Raw genomic sequence first — 14,681 nt, 5'->3', positions numbered from 1 at the left:
AGACTTGACGGGTGTGTGGTCTGTGTGACAGACTGACTGACGGCGGAGGGTTTTTGTAAGGAGGGAGAAAGTTTTTCTGCCCCCCTTCTTTCCCCCTCCCATCCTTTTCCTCCTTTCTTTAGTTATTCTCCTGGTGATTCACCAAGTTGACGCATCGCTAAACTTGAAGGCGTCGTTGGAAGCACGAGACTCGAACTTGTCACAACTAATTTCTATCTCTGTGATTCTTCATTTTCATCAAACATATCATTATTTCATTCGTTTCATGTTTCATCATGATATTTGTCAATGGCATATAGCCTTACCTCAGCGAATTAAAAATTAAGTAAATAAGCTCTATGAATAGAGCGTGATGCGTCTGTATGTGTGCGGTCATTGTGTATTTAGGTGTGTGTGTGTTAGCCTATGTGAATGTTTGCCTGCTCCACTCCTAACTTTCTCCTTTGTGTTATATTCATTCCTTTGGCATTAGCTTTATTGACAGTTAGATTAGTCTGATCTCCTTCTCTCACCTTCACCTGTCAGTCAACATGTGCCATTGTGTACCCATAGTGTGGGGCTGCGTATGATGTGTGTGTGTGTGTGTGTGTGTGTGTGTATGTGAGAGAGAGAGAGAGAGAGAGAGAGAGAGAGACAGAGAGACAGAGAGACAGAGATAATTATTTGTTAAATCTAACAATTTCAAAACTAATATTTAATTATTGTCAAAACATTGATATGTGTATGCTCATAGTAGTAGTCATGGTATGTTGATATTGGAACAAGGCGACAGGATATTACAAAGCTTTTACAGGATTTCAGTAACCTATTAGCGTAATTCCTCTGCCAAAGTGGTACAGTAGGCTATATTGGACAGGACTGGTGGGGAATCTTGTAGCTTCATCATCATCCATCGTCACAAATGAGCAATTCAATTGGAGAACCTCTCACGCATTTTATAACAACAGGCTGCTGCGTGCACCCCTTAGTGGTGGTGAGCAGTTATTGCATGCGGTCCTGACAACTTTGAGAGGTTTCTTTGCATTTCATAACAGGAGACAAGTAGGCCTACCTTAATGACTGAAAGCATTCGTATCAAACAATTCTCACCTATTTCTAAGCCAAGTTGTTTATGTGTGTCAGACGAAAGACCTACACGGTAGGCAGAACATCTTTGAAAAGTGTTACTTTCTGGAAATTAGAACGAAACGGAAGTAAATTCAAAAGTATTACGGATTATTTCCGGTGACGTCAGCTCTTGGGCTGATGCTTCACGCGGGAAACAGCGAGGTCTCCTCATCACATTGACAGTAAGACATCAAAGTTTGTTCGTTTTATTCAGGGAGATATTTAGTGGATTGTAAGTAAATGTGTATAAAACCAAACAGTTGAGACCAGTAAAATTGGCCTAGCTACTATTGATCCATAGGAGTCAAATAGTTAGCGAAGAAACGCCACATAATCACTAGCCAGCTAGCCAAACTGGCATCCATTTACTAGCCACATCGCTAGTACGAATGGCCAGCTAACTATGGTAGCTAAATAGCTAGTATCGGCATGTTCTAGCCACAAAGAAAGCAGCTAGCTACAGTTTGCTTATTGTTGTTCTCTCAATACTAAGCTTTTATACCCGCATTGAGTTGTCACTTGTAAATATTTAGCTAACTAAGTTAGCTTCATGGTTGTTGTTATTGGCTAGCTAGCCAAACTACATGGTTTGATTTAACCTAGCTAGATACTAAATGAAATGTCAACAACACTCACATGTTGACTCAAAGGAATTAGCTTGCTACCTAGCTAGTTAGCTATTACAACTTGGGCTCCTCTACAAATTAATAACATTGCTAACTAACTGTTTGACAATATCTTATTCTGTGTACGCAGCTGAACATCAGTTCTTGCGGAGGCAGAAATGGGAGACACGCTTGAGTTCAACGAGATCTACCAGGAATCCAAGGGGTCCTGGGTCAGTAACTAGCTTACCTCATGCCATCTACCATCAGTGTCTTAACAAACCAGTGTCCTTCTATCCTGGTCCTGGAGAGCCCCAGGGTGTGCAGGCTTTTGTTGTAGCACAGTACTAGTTAACACACCTGCTTAGATGAATCAGGTGTTAGTCCTGCCTAGGATGAAAGTAGAACACATGCCTGCACACCCTGTGGGTCTCCGGGATCAGGATTGAAGTACACATGGGTAGCATGGATATTAGGGTTGTCACGATACTAGGAAGTAAGGATGGGAAGGAAACAAAACATGAAGCAGACTTCATTTCTTATTTTTTCACCCAGTCACATTTGTTAATTTGCTAGCTATAGCGCACAATATTTGACTAAAGTAGATTTTAAAGGACCATAGAGTGAAGTCTTTGCTTTGTGCTTTCTTTTTTGCAAAGGAAAATCTGGTAGTGTAATTCAGTGGTTCCCAATTCAGTGGTCCCCCCCCCCCCCCCCTGGGACTCAGTCTGGCTTTAAAATTACTCTTGAAAGTTGTAATAGTAGAATGCACAAGGTGCAATTTAAAAAATGGGTTGTGCATCATCAGTTCCTCATCTCATGTTAGTCATTGCACACCTTAGAGAGCTATTTATAACTTGTCAGAAATGTCCTGATCGACTAGCCCATGTCAGCTAAGGTTTTTTTTTTTTTGTTCCCCAATGCTGGAAGGGGGGCCACCAAGTGGAAAAGTTTGGGAATCCCTGTTGTAATTGATAGACAAATAAATGACCACAAGTTTGGCGAAGACGATAGCCTAAGTGTATTTATGAGTGAGTGGTCTCTCTGCAGAACGACGGTCGTCTGCGGTTCAGTAAGCAGAATCTGGTGTATAAGAGCAGTAAGACAGGGAAGGTGGACAACATCCCGGCAGCAGAGCTGTCTCAGGCCACATGGAGGCGTGTATGTCTGGGACACGGCATCAAACTGGCCACCAGCACCGGACATGTCTACAAATATGACGGCTTCAGAGACACGGTGAGGCAGTGGTGTGTGTGAACGAGTGAGAGAATTTGCTTGAAAATGGTTGTGTGATTGTCTGTGTCTGCTGTGGTTTTGTGGTTTTCTTCGTGAGAATTCCGTGGGTAGGTGTCCGGTGAGCTTTTAGATACATTTGTTTATCTGTTCACAGGTTGTGTGTGCGTGCTTGAGAGTGAGTGTAAGAGTGGATCTGTGTATAATCTAGCCTTACCAGTGCTGCTGGAGAGGGAGAGAAGGAAGGCTGGTCTCCTGAGGTTAATCAGTGTATATTTGAAAATGGGATCTTCTGACTGTGTGGGTTCAGACGATGATGTCATTGTTTATTATCCTGCACACTGTCACTGGTGAGGAATTCAAACATAGGTTAATGGAGCAGCCAGCCAGTCAGTCAGTTTGATGTATTCACCTTCTATATCATGTTCCGTGACACCTCTGGTTAAACACCACCTCAGCCCACTCCCCATGCATACTCAATGCTTTGAATGTCTGTCCTAAACAAGTAATGATAATTTATTTGATTTAGGAGTGGTGAAGTGCGCCGGCGAGTTTTGAAATCCACGTATCAGAAGTCATCTGTTTACTAAGTTGGTACTACTTGTGAAGCACACCGCTCTTTAACGGAGTTTGCTTTGTATTGATCAGGACTCCACTGTATTAGCCATAACTGGGTTCTATTCACTAGGCACAAAACGGAAACAAAGCCGGGGCCGACACGGGGAGGGACGATCTTGTCCAATGAGAAGGGCTTGTTTTCGTTTAAAATACTTTGCTACGGTGTCTGCTAATGCATAGCACCCTGGTGTGAAGATCCTATGGCAGCGTCTGTGTTACAGAGCATCATATTAGTTAGGGGGAGAGGAAGAGGGGTGGTGGAATGGAACAGCTATGGGGTGGAGGATTGGAACTGTTGTTTGGTGTGTGTGTTTATGCATATAGTGATTCTGTGTGGATAGTGGATGGGAAGACTGGGATGAGTGTGATTTATTATTGTTGTGTGAGGTAAGCAACAGCACTCTGCCAAAGCGGTAATGAGAGACAGCTCTTAACACGGGCTGATGAGGACAGCAGGTACACACACTGATATGTACGTCTTTACACAGTTACAGGCCACTCATTATACACACACACACACAGATTTATATCCAGTATATACTCAGAAATGTAAACACACTTAGATCTGTATACACGTGCTGTCACACAAACACAATGCCTTCATACATCTTCACAAACACACTCACAGATGCAGTCAACACACTGATCTGATATCCTATACACACACACACACACACACACACTGATGTATATTCTCTTTCGCTGTCCAACACACACACACACACTGTGGGCTCTCACACTCTCTAACAACCTAACAGACAAGCTGATACCCAGGTGCATAAACTCTCTTTCCCACACACTCTTTTTCCTCTTTCACACACACACATACACACTTTGTCCTTCACACACATGTGGAAGTGATTGCGGTGTGTCTGTGTGCCCCAGCTCTAATCGGGCCTGCAGGATAAATAAACAGGCTGATTGTAAGCGGCGGAGAGAGCGGACGGATTACATTCACCTCCAGCGTCCCAGGGGGCCGAGTGGCGGGAGGGGCCATAATTGAGCTTTGATTAATTAGCCCCCGCATCGAGGGGGAGGAAAGGGGGGGTGTTTTTCAGAATAGTGGGGGAAGTAAGGATTTAACTGAGAACATCTTTCTACTCAGTTTTTTCTCTTTCACTTTCTCTCTTCCTCCTCTCTTCCTTTCCCCCTCCACACATCTCCTCTCTTCCTTTCCCCCTCCACACATCTCCTCTCTCCCTCGGCAGGATTATGAGAGGATCTCGGAGTTTTTCAAGGCCAACTACAAGGTGGAGCTGACAGAGAAGGACATGTGTGTGAAGGGCTGGAACTGGGGCACTGCTAAATTCTCTGGTAAACCACACCCACTAAAACTCTAAATACCCATCACACAACACCGTAGCAGAGGATCTAATCGTTCTATAGTTTCCTCTTGGATGGCTTGGACGTTTTCAAAACCATCTTTTTCATCTCTCTGGATCTCTCTTGAAGAGTTCGTTGTAGCGTTCCTCCAGCTGTGCTGCATTATGGGAGCTGTAGTCTTTAACTCTCTCCTCTCTCTCCCCTCTCTCCCTCTGCAGGTCCATTGTTGTCGTTTGATGTGAATGACAGCTCAGTGTTTGAGATCCCCCTGGCCAGCGTGTCCCAGTGTGCGACAGGGAAGAACGAGGTGATGCTGGAGTTCCACCAGAATGATGACGCTGAGGTCTCTCTCATGGAAGTTCGTTTCTACGTCCCCCCCGGCCCCGTAGACGAGGGGGCAGACCCTGTGGAGGTAACCCACGCTCTATTACCGGACCTGTACCAAGGATAGAACTAACTAAACAACCACTCTGTACTGCTGCTGGTTGAATGGAGTGAACGTCAGTGCCTTACTGGCTTTACCCCAGCAGATGGCGCTAACACTACAGCTGTCATGTACTCAGAAACAGTTCATTTTTCACACCAACATCAATGATGCAGTGATTGATGTTATTCCTGTTTTAACCTTCCTTCCTGTCAGGCGTTTGCCGCGAACGTGCTGTCTAAGGCAGATGTGATCCAGGCTACAGGAGATGCTGTGTGTGTCTTCAAAGAGCTGCAGTGCCTCACACCCAGGGGCAGGTACTGTGGCATCAGCACCACCAACCACTATTCATCAGTATTAGCCATCATTGTTTTATATAATGTTACTCTACACTTATCAGATTCATCCGCAAAGTGTTCACTTGGCTCAATACCATCCCCCCTTCCAAATAGTAACCACCACAGACAAGTAGAGCTGAGCGATTAGTGATTTCTTTGAAGGTTTGTTAGATTTTTTATTTTTTTAATATCACGGTTTTTGATAATTAATAAAACAACAACATTTTAAATGCATTATGAAATAATGACATTACAATGGTTTTGGAGCTTTTTAATGGATATTCCAAAGCCCAAAATGGTGAACATTCAATTGTCAGGTCCACATTGGGTAGACATCAATAGAAAAAATAGGAAATTACCATGAAATAATGAAATAATTAAGTTGTGTATATTACTTTTTTTAATTTTTTGACTTTATCATGTTTAATTCCTTAAAGTCATCTCTTCTCTGCTCAGGCAGGAGCAGTCAGCCAGGCCATCTAACATGATGTGCTCCCCATACTGTAGTGTCTTTAGTCATCCTATTTAGCTAGCCTGCCTAAGTATGCTGCAGAGCTGTCTGACAATCATTTTACTAGTTCTTCAAAGTAGATAAGGCATACTTCCCAGAACTGTCTCAATCCCTCTCTCTCCTCATTGTGTTGTGTACATTCCTCTCTCATACAGTCTGTGTATATCTAAACTAACGTAGCAGCCGTAAAAGTGTATCCGTCCAGAGATCTGTATATAATGATGAGATGCTCATGTCTCCGCCCTAACAATGGGAGTCATTGTCCCAAAGGCGGGAAGGCAGGTGACAAGCTTAGGTCCGAAATAAGCCCATAGAAATGCATTGGGCTTATTTTGGACAGATTCTGGCGAGAGTGAAACCTCTTGCTTCGCCTATTCCTCTCTGATCCGTCTCTGTCCGTGACATAAAAAACAGGCGCAATGATTTATGGTCATTGTATACTGAACAAAAATATAAATGCAACAATTTCAACGGTTTTACGGAGTTACAGTTATAAGGAAGTCATTAAATTGAAAGAAATTAATTTGGCCCTAATCTATGGATTTCACATGACTGGGCAAGGGCTCAGCCATGGGAGGGCATAGGCCCACCCACTTGCGAGCAAGGCCCACCCACTGTTGAGCCAGGCCCAGCCAGTCAGAATGAGTTCCCGCAGGTGAAGAAGCCGGATGTGGAGGTCCTGGGCTGGCGTGGTTACACGTGGTCTGCAGTTGTGAGGCTGGTTGGACATTGCCAAATTCTCTAAAATGACTTTGGAGGCAGCTTATGGTAGAGAAATGGACATTAAATGATCTGGCAACAGCTCTGGTGGACATTCCTGCACTCAGCATACGAATTGCACACTCCTTCAAAACTTGAGACATCTGTGGCATTGTGTTGTGTGACAAAACTGCACATTTTAGTGTGCCCTTTTATTGTCCCCAGCACAAGGTGCACTTGTATAATGATCATGCTTTTTAATCAGCTTCTTGATTTCTGGGATCTTTTATTTCAGCTCATGAAACATGTGACCAACACTTTACATGTTGCGTTTATATTTTTGTTCAGTATAGTTAATTACCACGTTTCTGCGCAGAACTAGGTTAAATATTTGCTTAGTGAAAATTTTAACTCCCTTCGGCCCAAGCGTCCCACATAGTTTTATTTTGTGAATGATTTGATTTTTCACTAGAGAAACGGCGCGTTGGACTCCCCAAAAAATGACGTAGGTCAATTCGTTGTTTAATAACCACCCAAAAAACTAAATGTTGGTTAGTCTCTCAGCGCTACCTACAAGAAAAACACCTACTTTGAACAAAGGTCTTCCTCTCTTTCTTGCCCTCATTCACCATCTTTCTTCTCTCTGTGTCAGGTATGATATCCTCATCTACCCTGCTTTCCTCCACCTCCATGGTAAGACGTTTGACTACAAGATCCCCTACACTACCGTGCTGCGTCTCTTTCTGCTACCACACAAGGACCAGAGGCAGATGTTCTTCGTGGTAAGTGTACTGTGTGTGTGTTTGATTGAGGTGAGTGGTTGACAGTCGAGTGTAGGTTGTATTAAGTTGTGTTAGGCACCAAACATGTGGACAACAGTCATGCTCACTTTAAACCCCATGCCGTCGTCTTCAATTCACAATCCTTCCCTCCCTCCCTCCGTCTATAGATCAGTCTGGACCCGCCCATCAAGCAGGGACAGACGCGTTACCACTTCCTCATCCTGCTCTTCTCTAAGGAGGAGGAGCTCAGCCTCACCCTCAACATGAGCGAGTGAGTGGGAGAAAAACACGACAGCAGCGCAACCACCACATGGGAGAGGAACAATGAACCCGTATTGTTAGCTGGCGAGAATCCCTTGATACAATTTCTGTTTCTCTCTCCTCTCTCTTTGCGCCCCCCCCTCTCCCTTCTGTCTCCCTCTACCATCCCTCCTCTCTCTCCGTAGGGAGGAGGTGGAGAAGCGTTATGAAGGGAAACTCAGTAAGAACATGTCCGGTTCTCTCTACGAGATGGTCAGTAGGGTGATGAAGGCTCTGGTCAACAGGAAGATCACCGTGCCCGGAAACTTCCAGGGGTAAACACACACACGCACCCGCACAACACGCACACGCTTGCAGAATCACTCGCAGATATGCACCAATGTTCCTCCTCCCTCTGAAGTTTAAACCCTGTGGCGCTTACACCGTTCCTCTTCGTAAGGACTACATTATAAACACATATATTATCATAAAGAACTTTGTCATGTATTTCATAATTGAGTCTCCCTCCCCTCCTCTCCCCTGTAGTAACACCCCTGGGGCCCAGTGTATAACGTGTTCCTACAAGGCGCAGTCAGGCCTGCTCTACCCCCTGGAGAGGGGTTTCATCTACGTGCACAAGCCCCCCGTGCACCTGCGCTTCGAGGAGATCTCCTGTGTCAACTTCGCCAGAGGCACCACCACAACGCGCTCCTTCGACTTCGAGGTGGAGACCAAGCAGGGGAACCAATTCACCTTCAGCAGCATAGAGAGGTATGGAGGGGACTTAGAAACGAACACACACAACCGTATAGATTCTTTGCCTGATGAATGGTTTCTGTTTTTTTCCCTCTGTCCATCACAGAGAAGAGTATGGGAAGCTGTTTGACTTTGTAAATGCCAAGAAACTCAACATCAAGAACAGAGGATTCAAGGAGGTAACCTTTAGGAGATGTTTACTGTGGTGGAAATACATTCAACTCTCCTCCAAGATGTGTTTAGAAATATTGACGGATTTCGCTCTTTTCTTGTGTGTCTGTTGTGTAATCCTGAAGAAGAAGGTTGGTATGGTTACGGGGTTCGGGAGTGTTGGCTTGGTTTTTGGTTTGGAGTGATTACTGCTCGCATGGAGTGTTGGGTGGAGTGGGGGGGGGTGTCTGTGTGTTGAATGGGGAAGAGGAGGGTGCTAAAATTCTAATCATGGGGGTTGATTGCTGTGAATGGCCATAAATGATTTACTAATCGGTTTATGATTATGCTATTTTTTGTGTGAGAGACATCTAGAGATGTATCGGTGTGTGTGTGTGAAAAAGAGAGAGGTGCGAGTGTGTGTGTGTGGTTGGTTGCCTGCATTGTCTTGACTAATGTATTGCCCGAGGCTTTGCAGTGGTTTAACTGAAAGACGAAACAGCTCCTCTAAACCAAATACAGGAAGTCCTGATTTTTCACCCATAATGCTCTCTGGTAATATAAACATAGCCCACTCTGTCCGTCAACGGCCCACTTCGTTGCCCTGGGTGGTAGATGCCATGGTAACAAACAACTACATTGGGGTCACCTGAACGGTCAAGAACTACAAATGATCCTGTCCTCCACTTCCTCCTGTTTGTATAGCTTCTTAGCTTTTCACCTAGGGAGAATCTCAATTGCATCTCCTTGATTCTTCGCATCCTCTCTTCGCCTCCTCAAAACCTCTCTGATGAGAAGGTCAGAGGGGAAGGATCTCTGACATCATCCAGGGGAGAACGACTGCCCCCTCCCTCATTGAAGCCACAGCGGTTCAATGCTGATCGTGGTATTGCAGGCATTGTTTGCAGAAAACGTGATCCCCCATTATAGTGAATGGAAAAATGTCTATCTTTGTGGTCAGTCTTCTTGTAAAAAAAAAAAAATTTGTTTAGAAGACAATCATGGTGCCAATAATTGCTTCTAATACACCTGATGTATGTCCTTGAGCTGATTATTTTAAAATCGCACACAGAATAAGTTATAAGGATAATTTAGTTGCTAGTGGCAGCCTGCAGTACCCCGGTTGGCCTTCAACTCGAGTTACTCAATGAGAGAGGGCAGCACTTAGCTAGCCTGCAACGTCACTTTCTGGAGTAGCTAAACTGCGCATGTTATGTCTCCAGGAGGCGCCATCTTAACCAACTTCATTTGTCTTCAATGTGCTATTTAGTCTTACCATAGGAATGAATGGTGTCACGTGATCGATGGCTTTGTCCATACATATATACAGTCATTGTTCTCATCCAATGGGTTTTGAGAGGGAGGTGAAGAGAAAGGATGCGAGGAATCAAGTTAATGCAATTGAGATTCTTCCCTGGTCTCCCCTTTTCCTAGGAGTAGTCCTAAAGGTACGGAAAGGAAGCCATTGTAAAGTGTTGGAACACAGCCCCTTCTGTACCTTAACCTGCTGTCCGTAGGAAGAGATAGAGATGCAGGGCCTTGCTGGAGCATCATGGGTAGTGTAGTCTGACTCTGCTGCCCCCCCCCCGACAGGGCATGAAGAGTAAGAACAACGAGTACAGTGACTCCGATGAAGACCAGCACGACGCCTACCTGGAGAGGATGAAGGCTGAGGGCAAGATCAGAGAAGAGGGAGACGGCAGCAACGACTCCGACGAAGAGACCGGTGAGTGACGACTCCCGCAGCCAATAGGGTGGCCGGACCGCTCCCGTAGCCAATCAGGGCCTCACTAGTAAGAGATCTCAAAGGGACTCATTAATAGATTTAAAATGTCATAGGTATGTATGGCTGTTGTGAGATTTCCATTTCCAACAGAGCAGCATGTTTGGGAGGGCTGTGTTAGTGACTTGTTTTTTATTCTCTTTTTACTAGATGAGTCGTTCAACCCTGGGGAGGAGAGTGATGTCGCTGAGGAGTGAGTTTTAACCCCTCATCCATTGCCCATTTCAGTTCTTCTCTCTCCCGCTCTCTCTCTAACAGTATTCCTCCCCTCTCTCTCCCCCTCTAACAGTATTCCTCCCCTCTCTCTCTCCCTCTCTCTCTCTAACAGTATTCCTCCTCTCTCTCTCCCTCTCTCTCTCTAACAGTATTCCTCCTCTCTCTCTCTAACAGCATTCCTCCCCTCTCTCTCTCTCTCCCCCTCTAACAGTATTCCTCCCCTCTCTCTCTAACAGTATTCCTCCCCTCTCTCTCTAAAAGTATTCCTCCCCTCTCTAACAGTATTCCTCCCCTCTCTCTCCCTCTCTCTCTCTAACAGTGTTCCTCCCCTCTCTCTCCCTCTCTCTCTCTAACAGTATTCCTCCCCTCTCTCTCCCTCAGGTATGACAGTAACGCGTCAGAGAGCGGCAGCGGGGGGGATGGCAGCGATGACGAGGGAAAGAATAAACCTGCAAAGAAGGCCAAAGTAGTGAAGGAGAAGAGGGACCGGAAGCCACGCAAAGAGGTGAGAGAGAGAGAGAGAGGGAGTCATATAGAAGGGGGAATGGGTGCGGAGTGTCATGAACAGTCAAATGTATGTTTATTATTGTATCAGAGAAAAATATAGCTTCATATTGACATCTGGAAGCACCTACATAGTTTATGTATTTATGCACATGTGATATGAGTGTGTGTGCTCGTGTTTCTCTCTCTCGCTGTGTGTGTGTGTTTTAGAAGAAGCAGAAGGACACTAACGCCCCCAAGAGGCCGATGAGTTCCTACATGCTGTGGCTTAACTCCAGCCGCGAGCGCATCAAGTCGGAAAACCCCGGAATCTCCATCACAGAGATCTCCAAGAAGGCAGGAGAGATGTGGAAACAGATAGGGAAGGACGACAAAGAGGTAAGGGAGGGGGAGAGCTTTATCTCTGCTCTCTGTGTTTGTCTATTTCTCTCTGTTCTGCTCTTCTCTCTCTCCATCTCTCTTTCTCCCATTTTCTGGCCATTTTGAATTTAAATGTCCTCCACTTAAAAATAGGATTTTATTCAAGCAACTATTACGTTTTAAATGTAGTAGTTGCTTGAATATAATCCTGTTTTTAATGGTGAGTGAGCGTTGCGACCAATCTAGTTTTTTGGTTGCACCTCAACTCGTGTTGGTTGAGTGCTCTCCACTTCTTTCCATGGGCATTTTGAATAAAATAATAGTAATCCTAGCTAACTGTGTTTAAACCATTGTTTAGGGAAACCGATTGATAACAAAAGGTCTCTCTCTGCTAGGGGTGGGACAGGAAAGCAGAGGAGGCTAAGAAGAACTATGAGAAAGCCATGAAGGAATACAGAGAGAATGGTGGAGGCTCCTCTACACCCGCCAAGAAGTAAGAGCACACACACACACACACACACACACACACACACACACACACCAGAGGAGGCTGGTGAGAGTAGCTATAAGAGGACGGACTCATTGTAATAACTGGAATGGAATTAATGGAACGGTTTCAAACATACGGAAACCACCTGTTTTACTCCCTTCCATTGATTCCATTCCAGCCATTACAATGAGTCCATCCTCCTATTTATTTATTTTCAACTTTATTTAACCAGGTAAGCCAGTTGAGAACAAGTTCTCATTTACAACTGTGACCTGGCCAAGATAAAGCAAAGCAGTGCGATTAAAAACAACAACACAGAGTTACATATGGGGTAAACTAAATGTACAGTCAAAAACACAATAGAAAATATATACACTGTGTGCAAATGTAGTAAGTTATGGAGGTAAGGCAATAAATAGGCCATAGTGCAATATAATTACAATTTAGTATTAACACTGGAGTGATAGATGTGCAGAAGATGTTGTGCAAATAGAGATACTGGGGTGCAAATGAGCAAAATAAATAACAATATGGGGATGAGGTAGTTGGGTGGGCTAATTACAGATGGGCTGTGTACAGGTGCAGTGACCGGTAAGGTGCTCTGACAACTGATGCTTAAAGTTAGTGAGGGAGATAAGAGTCTCCAGCTTCAGAGATTTCTGCAGTTCGTTCCAGTCATTGGCAGCAGAGAACTGGAAGGAATGGCGGCCAAAGGAGGTGTTGGCTTTGGGGATGACCAGTGAGATATACCTGCTGGAGCGCATGCTACGGATGGGTGTTGCTATGGTGACCAATAAGCTAAGATAAGGCGGGGATTTGCCTAGCAGTGATTTATAGATGACCTGGAGCCAGTGGGTTTGGCAACGAATATGTAGTGAGGGCCAGCCAACGAGAGCGTACAGGTCACAATGGTGGGTAGTATATGGGGCTTTGGTGACAAAACGGATGGCACTGTGATAGACTACAGCTCCTTCCACCAGCCTCCCTGACACACAGCCATGAATATCAGATACGCACACGACCCGGTACACTTACAAGCTCTCAAACACACACACACACTTGTAACCCTGCTTTTAACACACGCACAAATCTACAGCCATCTTGACCATACGTTTCCCTTTCCGTTTGTCCACCAGTGAGCGCAAGAAGAAGGCAGGAGGCAAGAAGGAGGACAAGAAGGCAGGAGGCAAGAAGAGGAAGTCTGATGGAGGGGAGAAAGAAAAGGAGCAAGGAGGCAACGACAGTTTTAAGAGCCGAGAGTTTATTTCCAGCGAGGAGAGTTCGTCTGACGGTGAACGCAAGAAGGCCAAGAAAGCCAAAGGCAAACCCAAGAGCAAGGGCAAGGTACTGCACTGTCACTATGGCAACAATAGGAATAACTTTATTCGGGTAGCCATTTTCATACATTATGATCAAAGCATTCATTAAAATGAAATGTTGAGATTATCATAGTGACGACTGTCTCGCTCTCTCAGGAGTCTGAGGAAGAGGAGGAAGTGATGACCACGCCCCCCAGCTCTGAGGAGGACTCTGACTAAGGAGAGGGGGAGGAGCCTCGCTGGACCTCCTGATGACATCAGAACGAACAGGGAACATTTGGACAAGTTTACTCACAGTGACAGGTGCACAAAGACACATGCAGATCATATCACACACACACACACACACACACTAAGCGTTACATGGACCAATAACTTGTACTCCCTGTGTATGTCTCACACGTTCTTAGAAAGTGAATTATTATTTACTACGTTACCCATGATTCTACTGGGTTCTATTCTATTCGCCCCATGGGGATGGTTGTAGTTTAATAGCACTGAGACATGCAGAGGGGTCTTCAGTCTTGAGTTTTTTTGTTGTTTCTTGTCCTTTTGACCTGTTTAGATAAATTAAGAACTGCAATTCTGTGCTTTTTATTTTATTTTAATTTAGTTGAATTGTCATGTTTGTTTCTTTGTTTTCAAGCTGAATGAATAAATCTTTTGTAATAAAATCTTTGTGATTGTTGTTTGTGGGAGCTTGAGGAAATGAAGTCCTCAAGGAAATTTAATTATTTAGGAGGCGGTAGGACAAATAAAGGAAGCCATTTAGGAGTATGGGAATGGGGCCATGAATGCATTTTATGAGTGGAGGAGTATTTGGTAGAGGAGATGTTTGGTTTAACCCCATTGAAACAGGTCTCCTGTTCATATTATATACCCTGAAATTACCCTCAAGAACACTAAAACTCACACACACCTATAATATGTAGTTGTGAGGTAAGCAACTATACTGAACTAAAATATAAACGCAACATGTACAGCGTTGGTCCCATGTTTCATGAGCTGAAATAAAACATCCCAGAAATGTTCCATACGTACAAAAAGCTTATTTATCGCAAATTGTGCATATTTGTTTACGTCCCTGTTAGTGAGTATTTCTCCTTTGCCAAGGTTAATCCATCTATTTTACAGGTGTGGCATATCAAGAAGCTGATTAAACAGCATGATCATTACACAGGTCCACCTTGTGCTGGGGACAAAAGGCCACACTAAAATGTACA

At 44.5% G+C, this 14,681-nt stretch overlaps 1 protein-coding gene across 1 annotated transcript; it reads left to right on the top strand.

Moving 5' to 3' along the window:
• Window positions 1-1,240: 1,240 nt before the first annotated feature.
• Window positions 1,241-14,125, top strand: LOC311105224 (FACT complex subunit SSRP1-like). Its single transcript, XM_084147296.1, has 18 exons — window positions 1,241-1,289; window positions 1,864-1,945; window positions 2,763-2,948; window positions 4,772-4,877; window positions 5,105-5,298; window positions 5,527-5,627; window positions 7,511-7,640; window positions 7,808-7,911; window positions 8,087-8,215; window positions 8,427-8,651; window positions 8,743-8,815; window positions 10,380-10,512; window positions 10,720-10,762; window positions 11,167-11,290; window positions 11,500-11,667; window positions 12,045-12,142; window positions 13,276-13,483; window positions 13,615-14,125. The coding sequence occupies exons 2-18, from the start codon at window positions 1,892-1,894 to the stop codon at window positions 13,675-13,677; spliced, it is 2,139 nt and encodes a 712-aa protein (XP_084003422.1). The 5' UTR covers window positions 1,241-1,289; window positions 1,864-1,891; the 3' UTR covers window positions 13,678-14,125.
• The last annotated feature ends 556 nt before the right edge of the window (window positions 14,126-14,681 follow it).

Source organism: Coregonus lavaretus (genome assembly GCF_964263955.1).
Source record: "Coregonus lavaretus genome assembly, chromosome: 29".
In the NCBI taxonomy this organism is placed as follows: domain Eukaryota; kingdom Metazoa; phylum Chordata; class Actinopteri; order Salmoniformes; family Salmonidae; genus Coregonus; species Coregonus lavaretus.
This window is presented reverse-complemented; position numbering and strand designations above follow the sequence as displayed.